We start from the raw sequence: 20571 nt of genomic DNA, 5'->3' as shown, positions 1-20571 counted from the left end.
CTGCGTAAAAAGTACTGCTTCTCCTCTGCCCTGGAAACCACATATAAGGAGCTCAAACTAGGTTCCTTCTTCCCTTTCCCAGATAATCTCTGCCTGTCTTCTCTGGATGAGAAAAGGGTGAGTGAGTACAAGTAAAAAGCCCTACACAAAAGGTTTCAAACTGCAAGTTGTCCATGAAGAAATCCTTGATAGGGTCACAAAATCCAAGTGACAAATAATACACCTGAGAAGAACAGATGGAGCAAGTAAGGGGACACTGTAACTTTATAGTATGAAACCATATTTCTTTATCAAATCAGGAAATATGATTTGGTGCATCCCTGGGTGATGGATAATGGTTTACAAAGAGTGTGCCAAGGCAGCATATTTATATTGGTGGATTGCCACTTTTTTAATTAGCATTTGGCCTGGCTAACCTGGTGTCAACTCTATGAAGTAATTGTTTGCTTTATTTTTAGGGTAGAAGAAAGTTTTAAAACCTTATTCTGGTCAATATTTGGCTTATCTGAAGTGATATCTGTGGTGCTGAAGTACGATCATAAATTCATTGAGAATATTGGATACGTACTCTACGGAGTATATAATGTGACCATGGTGGTGGTGCTGCTTAATATGCTAATAGCCATGATCAACAACTCCTATCAGGAAATTGAGGTAAGATAAGAAATTAGATTACAAACTCAGTGAACTTAATTATGACTGATAATGAAAATGTTAAAAAACCACAGAAGCTGTAGCTTATTGTGTATGCAAGATTAGAGTGCTGTTGAAACACAGATCTTAGGCTGTGTAAGAGTTAAGGCTGTGTCTGTCCTCCCCAAATTAGGACTGAATTTATAATTAACAATGAATCATCTCTAGAACAACTTCAACGTCCTTGTTTTTACTGACCATCTGTGAGTAAACCCAATTTCCTTTACGTGTATTTAATGAAAGCAGTTTGTGATATTTTTTGCTATGTTCATTACAATAATTTGTCCACATGTGTTACCTTAGCTGCATTGTTTGCTTATGATAGATCGGGTAATATTTCACCTGGCTTTTTGCCCTGTCCTCTACTGCTTAAAAGCCCAAGCCCATCTAGGTCTGAAACTCATGTATACATATTTAAAAATTCCATATTTTCCAAATATCAGGTATACAAGCTTGATATAGATTTTTTTGAGGAGTGTCTAGGTCTGCAAAATATAACTGCATGAACATTCACAAAAAGCAACTTTTAAAGGATATGAACACAGCCCTCAAGGAATATGAATAGGTTTCTGCAGAAAGGTGTTTGCAGGGTTTACCCAACCTTGTTCAGTAGTATTGCTATTAGCAGACTGGATTTGCTAAATGCTTTGCACATAAACAACTCACTGCTAATGTAAATAAAAGCAGAAAAAACATTATTTGGGTAATGTTAATGCTGAGTTACCTCTTTCTTCTGACTTGTTAAATGTCAAGTTTCTGTGGTTGGGTTTATATTAATTATTTGTCCTAATCTCCCCGCAGAACCTGACACTGCAAAAGGCCAGAGCTGAAAATACTTTCTCACTGTCACATCTGATTCGTCCGTGTACTGTAGTGCAAATATAACTCTATCTTGTGCGTGCTGTAACTATGTCTTAATGTCGGAGAGACCTTACGTATGTTCTCTGCCCCAGAAGCTTTCCTGCATGCAGAAGGCAGAGTCATTTCCCCAAAGGCTTCTAATTACTTAAGATCAGGCATCTTCCTGAATCCTCTTCTACTGAAACAAGATTTACTTCTGAAGGGGTCTCAGCCTCTTACTGCATTTTCTAGTTTATTGTAGTAGGTAGAGATGCTCTTGAAAGTTTCCGAAGAAAAATCTCTAAAAATACTTGAATACGTGACCTATATTAACTTTCTTGTCTAAACTTTGTGATGACCATTTTCCTGGAAAAGTGCTTTATCATCCCTCTTGATTGCATGGAAATTTTCCAAACTTTGTTAAAGACTACTTGCAACTATCAGCAAGCGAAAACAAGCCTGAGCTATTTGGCCCAGATCCTCCTACTCGAGGACTGGGAAAAACTAGTGAATCTCATACTAGTGCCTTTCAATCCTCAGTAGCAGGGAGATTAAAGACAGAGTCATCCTACTGACTGCAGAGGAAGTCCCTTTTGCCAATGTCTTTATCTGATGACAGCAATGTCACTGACAACAGAGGATGGTCATTACTTAGGAATTAAATTCCATTACGGTCAGTGGGGACATGTTTTACTGTTAGCTGGAGTGACAAGACCATATTCTCAGGCTTTCCATTGAACACCTCTCTTCAGCTGCTTCTGTTTTTATTCTGTTTATGCCTCAAGTATTAGTGCTTCCTGCCAACTTCTCATTCATGGAAAGAAAAAAATCCTTTTGCCACCCAGAAACCAGAACTACTTCCATCAGCAGCTCCTTAGCTGCTTAACAGAAAATCATTAAAACAGTTCACAAGTGATTTCCACTGTAATTCAGCTTAAGGCTTCTGTGAGTTGCAATGAGAAGGCCAAATGGCAGAAGTAAATGCCGCTCTATTGGCGAAGACATATTGCTGTAACTGTGACAGAATTAATCTCAGTTGTGTTATGCCAGTTTTTGACTGGGTTTCAGAGGTACGGGGTAATCAGAGGTTATTAATTTCAGCAGAACACAGATGCACATGAGTACGGGGTGTTGGCAGACTCATGCTTCTATTGATGCTGCTGGCCTTCATATAAACCACAATAAAAACAGCTGTAGAGCAGCTGTATCTCATCCCTTCTTTTGCCTGATAAATGGTCCTGATACACGGCCCTGACCATCCTCCTACAGAAATGCCAAGCAGATCCGTGAAGTATGTGCTAACCTTGCCCTTGCACTTGGAAGTGATCACGCCCCACCCTGGCAGTTCATAAAGGAGATTCACAGGCACTGAGTGATGGACTTTTTCTCCGCCTTCATCCGTGGCAGGAGGTGAATAGTAAGAGAATTAAGGTGTATTGATCTAGGGATAGGTGATGGTGAATGCAAACAGGATCAATGAGGAAATCAACTAATAATAGAAGAAATCAGCACCCTAGCCTCTTCTATGGGGGATTCCTGGCAAATGCAGTGAAAACAGTTAGCTGGCAGTTAGATAGTGTTGCAGTTAATCAGAGACAGTCTTTGTTGTTGTGCACATAAAAGTTTCTTCTGCTTTCCATGACTCTATATGTTCTGACACATTCATTTATAAGCATAGCACAAGCACCAGATTGTTACTGAAAGACAGCCCCTTTGATATCTAAGGAAACATGAAATAGTCTAGTATTTAGAGGACTTATACTCTCTGTTTATCCATTGCTTTACATAAATTTTCCTTATTTTGAGATTACCACAGAGAAGCCTACAAAGACATGTTGTGCGCAGGGGTCTTGGTTTGGCAAACAGAAATCTGATTCTAGTTAAACCCTGCCTGTATGTTTGTCCTTCTCATAGCTAAATTCCTTCCTATTTACTAATTATGCATTTGGGTGTTGTTGTTTTTTTTTTTTCTCTTCCCTTCCCAAGGAGGATGCAGATGTGGAGTGGAAATTTGCACGTGCCAAGCTCTGGCTATCCTACTTTGACGAAGGAAGGACTTTACCTGCTCCTTTTAATCTAGTGCCAAGCCCTAAATCATTTTATTATCTCATACTGAGAATAAAAATGTGCCTCATAAAACTCTGCAAATCTAAGGCCAAAAACTGTGAAAATGATCTTGAGATGGGGATGCTGAATTCCAAACAACGGGTATGTTGTATCTTTGCTTTTCACCTTCTTTGTAGAAAAGACTCAAGCCAGGGACTTTCTGGAGGGCGTTGCATGGTGCACAGGTAGATCAGGGACAGCACAGCCTCTTACTCAGCCTGATCGTTGTGTATTAGTTGTATACATTGCACCTAGAGGGTCCTCCCAGGCTTGTGGCCTCATTGTACTAGACACTGTCAGGACACTGGGAAAAGAGCAACTTTTATAAAAGCAGGCACTTTTATAAGCAACTTTCCCAAGGCCAAATAAGCAAGGTCAAAGACCAAGGGCAGAAGCAGAGGCACAAATAGGATCCCAGCTTGTCTGGCTTCTCATCTACCCAGCAGATCTTTATGCCTCTTCAAAACATCCATCTTCCTTTAAGTGGTTTCCAAATTAATTTTACTGTCATTACAACATTTTCTGCCATTCCAGGTTTGGGAACAGGTTTCCAAGCAGGGCTTAATAACACCTCCTAAATACCTAAAGCGATAATTAACAACCTCTCTACTTACATCTGCCTAGTGATCTGTAGCCACTAATGGGTAGATCCTGCCTCAGCCACCGCCCCTTTGGTCATTCGAAATAGAAATTTGCTTTGGAAATACTGGCTACACAGCGGCACGCTTTCCTCAGCCCTAGTGAGTGTCCGCATGACAAAGCAAGAGAGATGCAAGAATATGGTTAGTATCCAGACCCGTCCCAACAGAATTAGCTTTGCTCCCCCATGTGAAAATGCCAGAGAAATTAGAGAAAATCATGTTGCCCATGGAAATTATCTGCAACGCTGCAGAGCATCACTGGGATGAAACGTTCCCAGCACATAAATTTAGAACACAATCCCACTCACAGGGCAAGTATACCTGCTTTACATTGGAGAAGAAAGCGCCCAAAACATTCACAGGAACTCAGCCACAGCTGCTTGGCTGCTGTCATTAAATTCAGTGGATTCAAAGATGCAAGGAGGCAGCTTTGCTTAGAAGTGTCCTGGCCTTTATTTAATTTTTCTCATCTCAAGCTGGGTTTGAAACAAGAGAACAACACTGGGAACCCATTCCTGGGGGAAAAGAAAAGCCCTCTGAAATGTGTTGTTTATTATTTCTTATAGTCACTGCACACGAGAGGCTGATGTGGCTCCTTGGCAGGCTCAGCCAGCCTTTCTAGGGCAGCCGAGGTGTGGGCAGCCTACCCCCACTTTTAAGCTGACAGAAGGGAAGAGGTGTACTAAGAGACACCAAGGAGAAGGAAAGGAAACTTGGAGGAGGCTTTGCGGAGTTTGCCTTTGTAACGTGCAGCCTGCTTTTTGCTTTGTCTGGATCTCTTGGCTCTCCTTGAATGAGCAAAGAGCTGAGCAATACAACAACTCATGGTGAGCCACTGGGCTCCAGGCAAAGCCCACGGCCTTGGAGGAGATCATGATCCCATGAATTTAAGAGAGCTGCTCAGGTCTGATGTTCATTCAGTCTCTGCCAGAGCCTAAATTGCAGGGAGAAGTATATCCATGGGTTCTCCTCCATGTTTTCAATTAATCCACCCAACACGGTGAGCATTGCCAAGACAGACAAGCATTTGGGGGCATTTTACTCTACAAATTCGTTTAACACTACTATTGATTACTGAAAGACTCACTAGAACAGTGGAATCTTGAAATGAAAGAAATGCCTGTCCTTTAACTATCTCAAATAATGATTAAAAAAATTAATATTTTTAAAACATTATTTGAACCTAACCTCACAAAGCTTGCTTTGTTTGAAACTTAATTTCTGCTTCAAAGCATAAACCAAAGTAATAAAATTTTCTGTAAGCCTCTCCTTCCCCAAGCCACATGAGTGAATGTGGCTTGCCCTTTTTCATGGAACTTATGCAAAATTCATAGTTTCCATGGCTTTGACATAAACAATTAAGAGTATCTGTCATTTCTTGCTTGCCTGTTGATTTTGTTCACAGATCATCTTCAAAACAGTCTCTGTAAGACCATGGCACATGGCACCTGATGAGTGAAAAATAAAAAAAAAAATTACGTGATTACTTCACAATTTTATTCCTGTCATTATCAGCATCCTGATTAAAAAAAAAAAAGAAATTCTCAGGATCTATTTCATCTATTTCTCAGGATCTCTGGTCCAGTCAGGGAAGCAAAACCCTTATCCAGGCCCTTACCAGGGCACTTGCATATAGGTGCAGAGGTCTATGATATAAATTAATTCCTTTGAATAAGTGATTTCTTTTTCATTAGAACTTGCACCAAAAAGTTCAGAGGTGGAAGAGTTCAGAGTCAAAGAAATATCTTACAAATATTGTGTGTAGTCTTCAGAAAAATCTCCTTCAAAGCATCTAGAGTACAAAGTTAGTAGCTGTGATGCACACTGATAAAAAATACTGCTCTATCTAAAAGCAAAATGCATATTTTTGAGGAGCTAAAAAAGTTGCAAATGGTACTACTGTTTTAAAAGGACTGATGAAAATCAATTCTGTTTCAGAATTTGTTTTCATACCACATCGATGTTCTCTTTAAACACAAGTATTTAGTTTTCTTCCTTTCTTAAATTGTGTTCTAAATTGATAATACCCAATCTATTTAAGATTAACATATTTTGTACCTCTTAACACCTTCTTGTCTAAAACTTGTGTGAGAATATCATTTTTGTCTAGACAATTTAGAATCCAACTTTTTTCAGTAATTTGTGGGGTTTGACCCTTCTCTGTTTTTCAAAAGTTTAGTTTTTTAGACCTGAACGTGCTGGCTTTTATTCTACTCATACATTGAACCATTTCCTTCTGTTTTTATAAAGGTCTGTTTATTTGGGGCTGTGTGGGTATGGGGTATGAGAAGCTATCACTGATTTAATTATATCATGATGTTTTATAATTTCAGAAAGTTCGTTTTCACTCTAGCACTCGAAATACGGAAAATTTTTCTGGGAAGAACACTTATAACAAGCCCACAAGATATCAGGTAATCACAGCATGAAAGCAGGAGCCAGGGGAAGAGATCTGTCAGTGAACAGCTTTTACCTGCCAGGGTCATGTTTGCTTTCTTCCAGTCGATGCCATCCTGTGATGTGCCAGGCTGTGGCTTAGCACGGGCATGAGACTGGGCTGGGGCACTTCAGAGACAAACGCAGCCTGTCACCCATGGAAAGACACATGGTGTTAGTGTTTGTCATGCTAATTAATTCCACTCAAGGGTATTTAATTTAATACAAGAAATATCATTCAAGCTTTAATCCTCCGGTCTTGCATTGGCAGCATTTCATTTATCATGACACAGCATCATCTCTCCAGCTTTTGCATTAACATTTGCATGTGCTTTCTCTCGCAGTGACTTGTCCTACCAAGCTAAACCTGCAATGTGGTATGGTTCAAAAATACCTGTGGCTGCAGCGGTGGCACGGGGTACCCCAGCCATCGCAGGAACTAACACAGCTGTCTGTCTCAGCTGGATTGTTTGTGCCAGCAGATGTATTATTTCATGTGCAAACACGTGGAGTAGGGTAACACAATATGCAAAATGTGGCCCACAGGATTTTTTCCTTATTTTTTAACGTAAAGTGAAAAGGAATCTGATGGCAAGTGATATGTCCGAAGGAACTGACATCAAAGAAAGTTGAAGAAAGTAATAGTTAAATTGGATAAAATGCGCAATGGCAATTCTAGAATTGGGTTTTCTTGTGTTGGTACAGCATCCAGCACAATGGGCTCCTAGGCTGTACAGCAGACCAGGAGTAAATTTTTACTGGTTTTAAAAGTTTTCCAGGCTTTTGTGCCAGGATAGAAGGTGAGTCTAAAAATCTGAGTTAGAAATGGGATACATTCAGTCTGGCATCTGGAGTTAGTTGGCTTGATACCATCAAAGGCAAAGGGAAGAGATGATTGTGTCCCACTCAAAATAGCATTTCAGCATTTCTGACATTTTCCCATCAATTCAAATCCACAGGTAATGGAAAAATGTGTCAGCCTCTGCTGGACTTGTTCCCTTCCTGTAGCTATTATTTCTAAATGAGACCGCCTAATGTTTGTGGTAAAGTAGACCCTTATTTCCAAGGTTGAAAAAGGCAAAGGTAGCTGTGAAAAATAGATAGAAAAAGATAACTACCTGTTATTTTGCTTTACTAATGCTCCTACTGGGCTTGCATTCAAATGATCTTAGAAAGTTTCAGTTGCTGCAGGAAGAAATTGCCTGAATAATATAAGGAGAGTGTAATAGTCCTTATTATCTGAATACAAAGAAGAACAAACAGTTCAATACTCTGGCCAGAAAGTTTTCTTCTACAACTGGGAAAACCTTTGAAGCAGTAGCTTTTTGCTGAACTGTTTTCTTTAGTGGTATTTATCAAGTGATGTAGCTGCAGTCTGCGTACTTGGACTACATACAGACAGTGCTCTTGAGGGATAACAAAAATATACAGAATCTAAACATGCAATAATTTGAAAAGTAGGAAGAACAAGTCAACACACAGCTGCCGTGATCTGGAAATAAACTAGTCCAGGCAAAATGATACCTTTATCAAACGCTTTTGAGCTGAGACTTTAAAATGGAGCATTGCTAAAATGCTGTGCTAAGCTGACAAGTTCTGTCCACTTTCAGCACTGCAGTCTGTCATGCTATCAACATCTTCATCTACAAAACTCAGGAAAGGATTTGTCAGGAAAAAAATAGAAGGAATAGTTTGTACTTTTAAAGGCTCAGAAGTCTATTTCTTTGCTGTTTCAAGAGACAAAATAGCAAAGAGGTGAGAAATGAGCAAATTCCTTTGATCACTTCACTCTCGGGCTCTTTTCCTGCCTAACTGATAACATCTGCATTTGAGTTCACTAGGTTTGATGGTGATGCCAGGTGATCACCAGATCTGATGCCCCAGTGAGTAGTTGTCTCCTCTGATCACTGCTGACTTGCGTCTGATTTTGATCAGAGACATGAAGGTGCAAAGCATTTCGTCCCATTAGTGCTGTCCTGGGACCTCCCACGCTCATGCCAAACGGCATCTGCAGTGTCTACAAACACAGCTTCAAGGAGAAACCTGTGAATTAAATGGCAGTATTAAAGTCTGTAAGAATGTGATCTTCAACGGTGCACATAAGTGTAGCCCAGAATAAAATACTATAAATAGTGAAGTAGAAGACATCATGGCCTCCACATTAAAGACAAAGAACTGAGGAGCAGGACTTATTAGACTCAAAAAGCCTATGGTTGAACCAGAAATTGAGCCCCAAATCTCATGAGTCCGATTTCAGTGCCTCGGCCACAAATCTGTCCTTTTCATCTCATTTCCCTCTGTGCTAGAAGGCATAGGTGTTCAGACAGCTGATGGCAAATGCAGAGCTTGACGGTTGTGCCAATGAATACATAAAAAAGATTTAATTTGGTGCCGAGTTATCATTTACAAACGTTTGACCTGTTCCTAGGACTTATTATCTTAAGACCATTTAAAGACCAACACGCAGTAGTTGAGTGTTGCATACTATAAAAGATCTCTACGACCTGAAGAATTTCAATAAAATTTTAGAGAACGGAGGAACAGTACTTTATAGAAATCAGATATATTTGAATTGTTTCAAGTTTAGCATTCATTACCAAGAGGCTGTTTGTAAGTTTTTTCAGCATTTTCCTGCAGTAACCAGGATTATTTTGCCAAGAGGCTATTTCCCTCATTGTAGCTACAAGGAGCAGTACTGGGGAGAAGGGAAGAAGTAAGGCTTAGAAGCCACAGTGCAGTATTGAGGCAAAAATTAATTACTTTCCTAAAGCTATTGGCAGAAATATTGACTAAGTGGCTAAGTAGACTCTTGTTAAAAAGTGGTCACATTTTTAATATTTAGTTTCTGTAGACAAATCTGACTACGACATGTATTTGATAGACTAGGCAGCCTTAAGCTTGACACTTCTGCCACACATGGTGGTTAATATAGGGTAGCGTTTGAGTAGAGTCCATCAAAAATACAAGCTGTATGGGAACTGGGGTAGTTAGATGTTATGTTACCGTATTTTTCCAGGTAATAAGAGCATTCACTGTGTGCTGATTCTTTGTTTTAGTCTAAATTTCCTCTGTCATCTGTTCTGAAAAAATCATTTCTTTTTGGATCCAGGATTTCCCTACTTTCCCCAAACATTACTTCATTTATGTTTTCTCAGGTGACAACCCTACCTCCCTCTGGATTCTACTACCTTGGCCATCTTCAACACACCGTACGTGCGCTGTGCCTCATCTCTGTTGCCTTAATGACTCACCCGGTTAGCCAGATGCCTCTTTGATGCAAGGACAGTCTTAGACATCCCATATTCCATGCCTGCATGACATATACAAATGACTGGATCCTTCTTTGATGTTCACATGCCTTTTGCACTGCTATAATCTGTATTTGGCTACTAAGAAAAAAAGAGCAGGTGTACTGATTTCTTAATTCGTATTTCACAGTCTCTGCAGCATTTTTCAGTGATGTTCAAAGCAGAGACATGTGATTGCTCTGTGAATAGGTGAGCCAATGTTGGGAGAGGCTTTTCCCTTAACAGTGGCCATCTGGTCAATGGAAGACATTTGTGTATCTGTTCTTGGATGCTCAGTGAGCTCTCCTCTGTTTGCAGAGGATGCACCTAAATCATTGTCTCTGATAGAGCAATCCTTTTTATGTTTATCAGAGTTGAGATTTTTTTTCCCCATTGATGAGTGTCTTTTTCTTAGTGAAGAACTGGCAATGACGCAGGCCTTCAGCTGTAACCCAGTGTGTAGCCCAAGACTGCCAAAGTTACTTTCCTTCTAGATAAATGTAACTTATGCATTTTTGGAACAATATCACATTGCAAGCTCATATCCATAATCATTTCCTACTATTTCCATATATGCTGTTCCTTACTAACAATCATCTCCCATTTTATAAGTCTACATGGCTCTATTTTTTCCCTGGACATGTTCCTTAAAATCTGCCATTTCCCTAAGAAAAATCTCTCACTTAAGCCAAGTTCTCCACTTCTGTTCAAACTCTCTTTTCTCTGTCCTTCACTCAATTTATTTTCTCTCCTAAAAACCCAATTCCAAAGCAAACAGAGTCTTTCTATTAACCGCAGGTCAGATGTTTAGTTCATCATCATGAGTGAGTTTGCTAACATCATTAATTAACCACTTATTTCTTCCTGTAAAGTAGTTTTTATTGATACATTAAACAGCAACATGCTAAAGGAAGGCTCTGGATCCCATTTCTTAGCTTGCTATTGGATCATCTGTGTTTTCTTTCTGTCTGTGGAACATACTCTACATTCATGTACATCCCACTAAATATCCCAAAGTATGTGGGCTCATTATGGAATGGCTGCCAATCAACTATTGTAGTACAAAGTTCATAATATAAAGTATAAAATAAATGGGAAATCAATAAAAAATTCTCTTTGCATCCTCTAAAGCCAGGTTTTATCCATAGTGAATTCAGATGTTTGAATTGCTCATAATAAGTCTAGAATTAAGGCAATATGGATAAGCTCATGTTAAGATAAGTGTTTCTGTTCTCTTTTCAGAAAATAATGAAACGTCTGATTAAGCGGTATGTACTGAAGGCTCAGGTTGACCGAGAAAATGATGAGGTCAATGAAGGCAAGTGGATTTTTATAATTGACACAGATTAGAGCATGTAATATTATTGCTATTGATATGGCCAGTAGGAGGGTTGAGCTTAGATAACATGCTCTGTAGAGGGAGAGCATGCTCATGCTTGCACTAAGGTGAGCCATGGTGACTCTGAGCCACCTTTATGCTTTTGAAATTCTGCATCCTTAATTTTCCTTAGCAGAACACATATATCATAGAATTGGTCTTCACATAGTCCTGCTCTGCCCCATAGCTCTACCTCTCCTTGCTTTGCAACACCCATGATATTGCCAACACCTAACCTTGTCTTGGGGTCTAAGTGAAGGAATTTCTGACTGTACTGCCCATGCCTGCCCCAAGGACTTTTTTTGAACTGGACAAGGTTATTTATCACTATGGTGTCATGTAGGATATAGAATCATAGAATCATAGAATGGTTTGGGTTGGAAGGGACCTTTACAGGTCATCTAGTCCAACCCCCCTGCAATGAACAGGGACATCTTCAACTAGACCAGGTTGCTCAGAGCTCCATCCAACCCGACCTTGAACGTTTCCAGGGATGGGGCATCTACCACCTCTCTGGGCAACCTGTTCCAGTGTTTCACCACCCTCATTGCAAAAAATTTCTTCATTATATCTAGTCTAAATCTACCCTCTTTTAATTTAAAAAAACCATTACCCTTTGTCCTATCGCTACAGGGCCTGCTAAAAAGTTTGTCCCCGTCTTTCTTATAAGCCCCTTTTAAGTACTGAAAGGCTGCAGTAAGGGCTCCCCAGAGCCTTCTCTTCTCCAGACTGAATAACCCCAACTCTCTCAGCCTGTCCTCATGGGAGAGGTGTTCCATTCCTCTGCTCGTTTTTGTGGCCCTCCTCTGGACTCACTCCAACAGGTCCATGTCTTTCCTGTGCTGAGGGCTCCAGAGCTGGATGCAGTACTCCAGGTGAGGTCTCACCAGAGCAGAGCAGAGTGGCAGAATCACCTCCCTCACCCTGCTGGCCACGCTGCTTTGGATGCAGCCCAGGATACAGTTGGCCGTCTGGGCTGGGAGCACACATTGTATGCAGATGGCAAAGGACCTCCTTCTAACACCTCTTAACTGCTACCCTCCTGCAAATGGCCTATGTAGGTGGAGATCAATATGTGGAGAGAAAATAACTTGAGAAAAAAGATGAACGTTCCATACATACTTGCTATTGCTATCAGTACCACTACCACAAATACAGGTTATTTCGTATAAATCAAGCATTAAGTCCGTAAATGCAGGAACAGCATATGGAGCTCCACACACATTCCTGACCAAGCACACTGAAATTAATGTTTTCTCAGGTCTTAAAAGCATAGGGATTGCTTATTTGGTTCAATATTGCTAATATTGCTAACTAGTACATTTTCCTCTTTTTAGGAGAACTTAAAGAGATTAAGCAAGATATTTCTAGTCTGCGCTATGAACTCTTAGAGGAAAAGTCACAAGCTACTGGCGAGCTGGCAAGACTAATACAGCAGCTGAGCGACAAATTTGGGAAGAACTTAAATAAGGACATCTGATGGTGAACACAGAGAAAGGCAACTGGTTTGCTAAACATTATTCAGTCTCAACCAGCATCTTAGGAGGGCAAAAACCATGCAGAAGATGGGTACCGCACACTCTTACTTTTGCTAACTAGCAAGTATTGGTAGGAGCACTTTGCATTACTCCTGTGCTTGGTGAGTTACCAGTTAAATCTTTTATGACACAGAAGTGACTTACTGGTAAAAATATATGCCCTTTGACATCAGAAATAGATGCGCCATAGGGAAGGCACCTCTAGTTAAAGGCAAAAAAGACAGATCTTCACCCATCTGACTACAGTGAAGACAATGCAGCTGTGCTCATTTATACCAACTGAGACTGTACTGATCAGAATTGGGTGAAGTCTGAAGAAAAAAATGTGCCAAGCGTATTCCTTGAAAAATTTTAAAAATTCCTGTCCTTGGGTGTGTATTCTCCTTTTATGTTTACACGGGCATCCATGAAGATAACTTTGAACAGCACTGTGGTTAATGAGTTAATAATCAAATGAGAAATCATCTGCTGAAATGACCAAGGCAAAGTATGGCAGGTAGAGGTCATCTACCTTTTAGACTGGATGACAGCGTTGGAAAAAACGGACCAAGCTTGTTGGGTAAAGCATCCTTTCACCCCTCTTCTAGAACCTGATAAAGGGATTCCCAGCCAAAAACTCCTCCCTGCCTTTTCCAGCTATATTAGCTAGTCCCCTAATGGATATGGTCTCTTTGTACACACCTAGCCTCTCTTGTATCCTTAGGTGATCCCAGCTTCAACAACAGTGTACTGAAATACTCATAATGATGTGAAACTCACTTCCCAGGAATACCCAGAAATAACATATATTCTGCTAATGTGTTCAGTTCAAGGAACAGCACCAATCCAGCGACAGCGATGCAACTGGGCTCAGCTTTTGGATTCCAGAGGTCAAACAGCAAGCCACGGGGTGAGATAAATCACGAAAAAACCATAGCCCAGTAGTTTCAAACCTTTAAATCGATACGAAAAGGCTTCAATTCCACTGAGAACATTCTGACAAAAAAAGGAAAAATCGTTGTAGAAACTATTCTTTTATGTGTTTGGCTTTTACAGAGGATGAGGAAGGGATTAAAACTGTTTTAAAGGCTGCAGTAATACAAGTACTTGGATTGCACTTTCACGACTGGAAAGTGATGAGTGCGCAACTCAAAGGCAAACTTGGATTGCTTGGGTTTTTACGTTTAGCTACATGATTTCAACTACTTAAAGCACACCTTATTACTTGGGAACCACTGAACTGTACTGTTTGTTTACAAGAGACACCTATAAGATGAACATTACATTTAGGTATCAACTAAGAAATAAAAGCAGAACCAGAAGGTGACCTGTGATCAGTTCTTAAGTGCCAGATGAGAACACAGATAGCCTAATAGAATAATAGTTATATTTGTACAAAAAAAAAAAACAACAACAAAATAAAAAGTGTACTGTACGTAGATCTGTTTAGAGAAAAAGCAAAATACTGTATTTTTACCTTTAATAAGATTATCTTGTATACTGTAATATTTTTACCTAAAAATGGGAAAAAAAATAAAATTACCTCATAATATTTTGTTGTACATTGAGTGAAATATTTGCCTGATCTTTTGACTATCCAATACATGGACTTTTTTTTTTTGCTTTTCTGCAATGTATGAACAATTAAATCATTATATGAAGCAATTTTGGCACAGGAATTCTGAAGCCCGAAAGAGTCAAAAAGCAAAACTTAAACTACAATACATTTAAAAGGAATAAAACTAAGAAATTAAAGGTTCTGTGACCAACTGTAGTCTGCAAAAATGACTCCTTATTTGTGGTGCTTAATTTGAAATTATTGTATCCTTATTAATGCATTTGTAAAATTACCTTCTAAGAACGGAAATTCAGCTCAGCTGGCTTCAGACAAGCATAGTGCTGGTACTGAGTGTGCAATCAAAAGTTAAATGAGTCACATGGAAGTTTACAGGCTTTAGCTGGTAAGACAACTGAAACGGCATTTGCCCCTGGGTTAGCCCAGCTGGATAAGCGGTACTTTACAGCCTTCCAGGACAGGGTAGCGTTTCCCAGGGCTGTTGTTTGTAAATGTTGGAAATCTGTTGCTTTTGCATGATAGCTCTTGCAACGTAGTGTCACGATGAAACCCTTAAATGACAACGTTCAGCAGAGAGTATCAAACGCCAGCGTAAGAAAGACACTGCAAGTAATAATATTTGCAAGAGTAACTCTGTTTTGGGCTGTCTTCCGCTACTTAAACCAGGACGTGTTGCTGGTTTCAAATATTCAGTTTTCCCCATGAGAAGGAACATCTTTCATGGTAATACTGCTTTTTTCCCACACCCCTTTCCAGCCACTGTGTAAAACTTTTTTCAGTTTTGGACAACCAGCTCTGTTGCCACAGCACTGTCTTAAAAATGTATTTCATTACAGCTCTACACCTGGCTCCTGATCAAAGCACTGCTTTACCCTTCCCATTCAGTGTTTTAGCATCCCCTAGGAATTTAAGCAGAATTACTCTAGGTAGAACACATAATAACCACTACAATTTCCATTTCTTATCGTATTGCATGTCAAGTCTCATGAGAAAGTTAAGTGGAAACTCTATGATATGCTTTCATTTTGTATATTTAGATGCAATGCAACAAAAGGTCTGTCCTAAAGTCCAGCAACGCCAACAGGAATGTTCTCCTACTGCTGAATATCGCAGTCAACGCACGTCCTGGTCAGCACAGATAACACTGTGCTGTGAGCAGCTTGTTGAATTATGAGGGCCCAGGCGGAGGCACAGCCGTGCCCCATCAGCTACTGCCTGCTGCCCTTATGGCTTCTGTATAAGCGAAGCAGTGCAGTCCTGCCACAGCTAGTTAGCATGCTGCTCTGCATTCAGGTATTTGCTATGAAAGAGCATAATATTTTCTAGGACCTTGGAAGGAGACTAAAAGATGTATTAAAAAAAATACTGTTAAAAAAAAATCTGCTTCCTCCCATTTTGCATTTGCATTCCAGGAACTATCAAGGCACTGAGACTTCTTATATAAATATTCATGACAAGCACAATCCCACTTCATCAGAGCGCTTTTCTCATCTGGTCCCAGGAACACACACAAGGAAGCTGCATACTACGTATTAATGTGCTATCAGCAGAAACGATGTTAAATTCATGGTTTATTCTCCAAGCTCTGTTTATAAGAAATTAAAATTAAGAAGCCTTACTAAAAGATCCCTGAGAGAACTTAGAGAGTTTGAAGAGGAAAAATCAAAGTAGGTGGCTCCCAGATCGGATTAGCCCTGAGATGTGCAGGTCCCCTGTCCCATCTCCCATCACCAGCGAGACCCCATGGCAGGCCAGGGTCACATCAACCCACCTGCTGGGTTAGATTGGATCCAGGCTGTAAGAGCTCTTACTTTTGGCTTTGAAATATAGGATTTGATATTCCTTGGACAAATTCATACTGCAAAGGAATGGAACTTTGCCCAAACTCTTTGTAGATAGAGAATTACGACTTTTTATGGGAAATACGTTAGAGAAAGATGAAACTAACCTGAAGTCATCCACACAAGGGTGAATATTCTCCAAGAGATAATCCTAATCCTGCAAATCCTGCAGGCCAGTCAAACTAGAACTTAAATAGACACCCTGAGGAAGATCAGAACAAAGCCATTAACTAGCCAATATTGATTTGTTGACTGCCAAGTCTTCAGACAATTGTTTCACGCCTTGCAAAGACCAAACCAGTCAGCTGCTGCTAACAGAAAGGGAGCAAACAGCAGAAACCATTAACATGCCTTTAAATAGCTGAACTGCAAGGTTTTAAGCCAGGAACCCCTGCTGACCAGAGGTGCAAATCCTGAAACAAAGGAGCTGCTCGAGGGGCATCTGGCATCATGCCACTGCTTTCAGCAGCATGGGACAGGCTTGGAAGCCCACAGGGTGGAGGAGATGTTTCCTACACATCTTTCCCCTCACAGCTGGACTAATTCTGCCTGTAACTTTACAGAGAATGACTGCTGCCCCCAGTTCCCACAAAACACGGTTTAGAAGTAAATAAGAAGCAAGAACAGTGTCATGAATAATGACTTAGAAAGCTGCCTGCATCCTGACCAGAGCTCACAGCACAGTAAATTGTCAGAGCTAGGCTTTATTTTTAATTAATCTACATGAGAAAAGCATTTCCAGCAGGCCAAAAGAAATTGCCCTAATTAAAAGACGTGAGAGATTAAGGATCACCCAGCAAGGACAAGCCAGGACACAGTCCATCACCACAAACGCAGGAGACCGGAGCAGCGTGGAGAGGGTTTCAAACACATCACCAGCTGCCAGCGGATCTCTGCCTGCGCCACGGCCAGGTCTGTGCTGGAACCCTGGGCTGCAGGTGGGGAGGGAGGAGGCAGCATGGGTCCTGCATCCTGGGCAGCACCATGCCACGGAGCACCTCTGCTGCCTCGCATGCCCCAAGCGGGAACCTGGCAAAGAGGTCTTTCATTCCTAATTTGGTCTGCATTTGCCTCCCTCACTAGCCAAAAGGCAGGGAAATGAAAGCTCTGACTGCATAGCCAAGGCTACCAGGACTGTCCTGCAAGATGGCTTTCAGATGGGGAGGATGGATGTTTTCTCTATCCAGACATTATAAATACTTTCCCTGTGACCCAGCCTGACCCCTAAAAGCAGCTCTTGCTTTGCCCTTGCTTTGGCCACAAATCTCTCACCGCTACAGAGTCAGATGCTACGGCCAGCAGGTCCCATTGCTCCCTTCTTCACCCACTCGGTTCATGCCCATCGTTTTACCTCGCCAGTGACTGGGCTGTAAACCCTGCAGGTGGAAGACCTGATGCTGGACACCAGCCTGCACGAACTACAGCCTTACAGAACTTACTCGTAGTTTTAGTAAAAAAGGATAGGGAGGGCACAGGAGATATAGCCCTAGCTTCCAGTGAGGGAAGGGAGGTGCAGAGAAATTCAGGGATTTGCCTTAATGAGCTGGAAGGCAGGTGCCCAAAATGGGACTGTAGCTCTGAATCTTATTTGGGACTATACATACCCATTAGCTTCGCCCTCTCTTGATCCCTGTTCTGCATCTTTGTAGGGCACGTCCTCCGACGTGAGGAATAAGATCTGCCAATGCCCGGTGCGAGCGGCACAAGAGCAACAATAGGCAAAAAGAATCATTGCCTCAGTTATCGTATATCATTTTGGGAAGCGATTCCCTCAATCTCTGGGAGGTATTAATGGGTCCATATCAATAATGAGATGTCTTCACTATAGTTGAATTTCAATAAAGCCAAATGGAAAGGGAGATAATAACCAAAGGGGCAAAATAACTAAACAGGTTCTGGAATTTGTAATGCCTTTAATAGCAAGCAAAAGGGCACCCACTTAAGGTCATTTGAGACAGATATTTAACACAAAGCTGCAGTGTGATAAAGGGGATTTGGAAGGGCTTAGAAGGTTAATGAATAGCTAATGCGCTTGTTAATATGTAACTAATGTTTACTATAATACAGGCTATAATACAGATGTAATTCCCTTAGTAATGATTAATTATTCTGCTGCAAGGGTTTAATTAGGGCTTACACAGCAGGAGCGCAGGGGGATCTGGTGCTGAGATGAATTTCCGTGCAGTAGTCACTGGCCCCGACTCCAGGCTCTCCTCCGGCAGCTAGCCCTGCGGCGGCGAGCACAGCTTTAGGTGGCACAGCATGCCCGCGTGTCGAGGAAGCAGGAGACTGGTGGCTGAGATCTTCCTTAGGATGAAGGTCATTCTCTTGTACATCCAAATAGGTGGCACACAGACTCCGTAGCAAGTTGCTTTTGAAAACAAGCAAGCAAATCCTGAAAGGAAACCTCTCCCTGTTCCCCAGCAGCTGACAGCATCATGCACTGCAGCTGTGCTCTCCCCTCGGAGCAGGTCTCCCAGTCTCATTATACTGGTACCCAGCATCACTTGTGATTGCAAGGACTGTGGAACAGGGACTGTGATAACTCACTCCAAGGTTTTCATTTGAAGATGAAAGCTTCCATCAAATTAAAAAGCTGATTTTATGCAAAAGTGTTTTCTGTACAATAACATGCTTTGGGCCAAGTCTGCATGATGATTCCCAAACACAAATTACAAAAGTGAATTCATCCTATAAAGAAGGTCATTGGGCACATACTTTTAGAAATAGCACTGACTGATTTTATCAGTCATTCCCGCAGCCAGCCAGGACAGACAGACAGTGTTTCAGCAAGCTACTCAGAAGACCACACTCATGTTCCCAGCTCTGCACTTGCAGCCAGCCAAGTGAGCTCACAGCTTAGTGACTTTTATTTTGGTCTTTTTTTTTTCCCCAAAGTCTACAGTGACACCATATCCATGTCACAGCTCTCAGGGCCATCAAACCTGAAGACTGTAGAAGTAACACTTAGGCAAGCCTCTAGCTAAAGAGAGGCCACCAATTTCATTTGAGGGGAAGTCACTAAGGACATCTAAAAGCAATGCTCCAGCTTGTGGCTTTCTGGCAGCATCTGATTTCTGCAAAGCAACGTTATTGAGATTAAAGTACGACAGTGAGAGAATAACAGATACCTCATGAGAAGCAACATGCACTGCAGAGTAAAAAGACACAACTTGAGGGAGATTTTTGTACTTATTACACTCTTAACCATGTGTTGTGTACCTGATAACACCTAACTCAGTCCCTGCTACCATCTAGCCATTACACCAGAACACATTTTTCACGATGCTCCACAGTCACCATTTCTGCTGCCATAAGTACCGTTGTGGGAAATCCGGTGCAGGTGCGTGACAGCAGAGGTAGCCCATCACAGGCACATGAGCTGCAGAGAGGAATGGGGTCCTGGAGAAAACCAGCTACCACTTTCCTAAAGGGGAGGATGGAGGAGATGATGTTACAGACCTGAACCAAAGACCTCCAGCAGGTTTTGCTTTCAGAGCAGAACAGGGTGGGAGCAGGCGTCTGCAGGCAAGAAAGCCAGGGGAATGAGGGCAGGAGATTTGCACCCATGGCAGCTGAGCTGTAGCATGAAGACTGAGGTGTACATCACCTGGCTGTGCCTGGTCACCCTTTTGCATAAATTGTAGCCCATGCACTCTGGGGTTTACTTTTTTTTTTTTAAACCTTTAGGAAAAGATTAGTGGGGTTCATGTTCTGCAGCCTTCCTAAGGTGCTAATGATGAGGATGGAAAGGTGCAACTAAGAGTATAATGAAATGAGAGGAAAAAGTGTTACAGGTGGGTGTCAGCAGATGTAAGTTAAAATAATAGCCCTTCTTTGACTGGAGTTACAGCCCCACAGCACGACCTGCAGCCTCTGAACACCTTCCCCCCCACCCCGATTGTGCAGACACACTAGCTAGCTCAGAGCTAACTCAGGGGTTTAAACACGGCATAGACATATACCTACAGAGGCTGCTAAAAGCCAGCCCTGAAGGTAAATGCTGGGTACAGCCCAGAGAAAGCATCATAAGGTAAAAGGAATAATTGTGCCTGGTAACGTCAATTGATGCCACAGCTTGCAATAGCCCTACAACCCCTAATACCCCCAAGTAGCCTGGTGGTCTGAGAAGAGAGGAACTATTTCCCATTGTTTCATAAGGTTTTTTTCTGGCTTTTATCTGTAAAAGTCCAAAGCTTTTTTCCCTGCAGAGAGCTGCAAGGTGTTTCCCTATATAGTCTTCATGCTACGGAGTA

The 20571-nt window shown here is 41.4% G+C and overlaps 1 protein-coding gene across 1 annotated transcript in view; it reads left to right on the top strand.

Moving 5' to 3' along the window:
* The window catches only part of TRPC7 (transient receptor potential cation channel subfamily C member 7), a 72498-nt gene extending 59637 nt beyond the window's left edge, over positions 1-12861 (top strand). Inside the window, exons 7-11 of the mRNA XM_075509585.1 lie at positions 459-654; positions 3520-3741; positions 6614-6694; positions 11246-11321; positions 12719-12861. Coding sequence (XP_075365700.1) covers positions 459-654; positions 3520-3741; positions 6614-6694; positions 11246-11321; positions 12719-12861 — 718 coding nt within the window. The remainder of the gene's footprint in view (positions 1-458; positions 655-3519; positions 3742-6613; positions 6695-11245; positions 11322-12718) is intronic.
* The last annotated feature ends 7710 nt before the right edge of the window (positions 12862-20571 follow it).

Source organism: Mycteria americana, chromosome 8 (genome assembly GCF_035582795.1).
Source record: "Mycteria americana isolate JAX WOST 10 ecotype Jacksonville Zoo and Gardens chromosome 8, USCA_MyAme_1.0, whole genome shotgun sequence".
NCBI lineage: Eukaryota > Metazoa > Chordata > Aves > Ciconiiformes > Ciconiidae > Mycteria > Mycteria americana.
The sequence above is the reverse complement of the archived record's forward strand: the minus strand, read 5'-3'. Positions and strand labels throughout refer to the sequence as shown.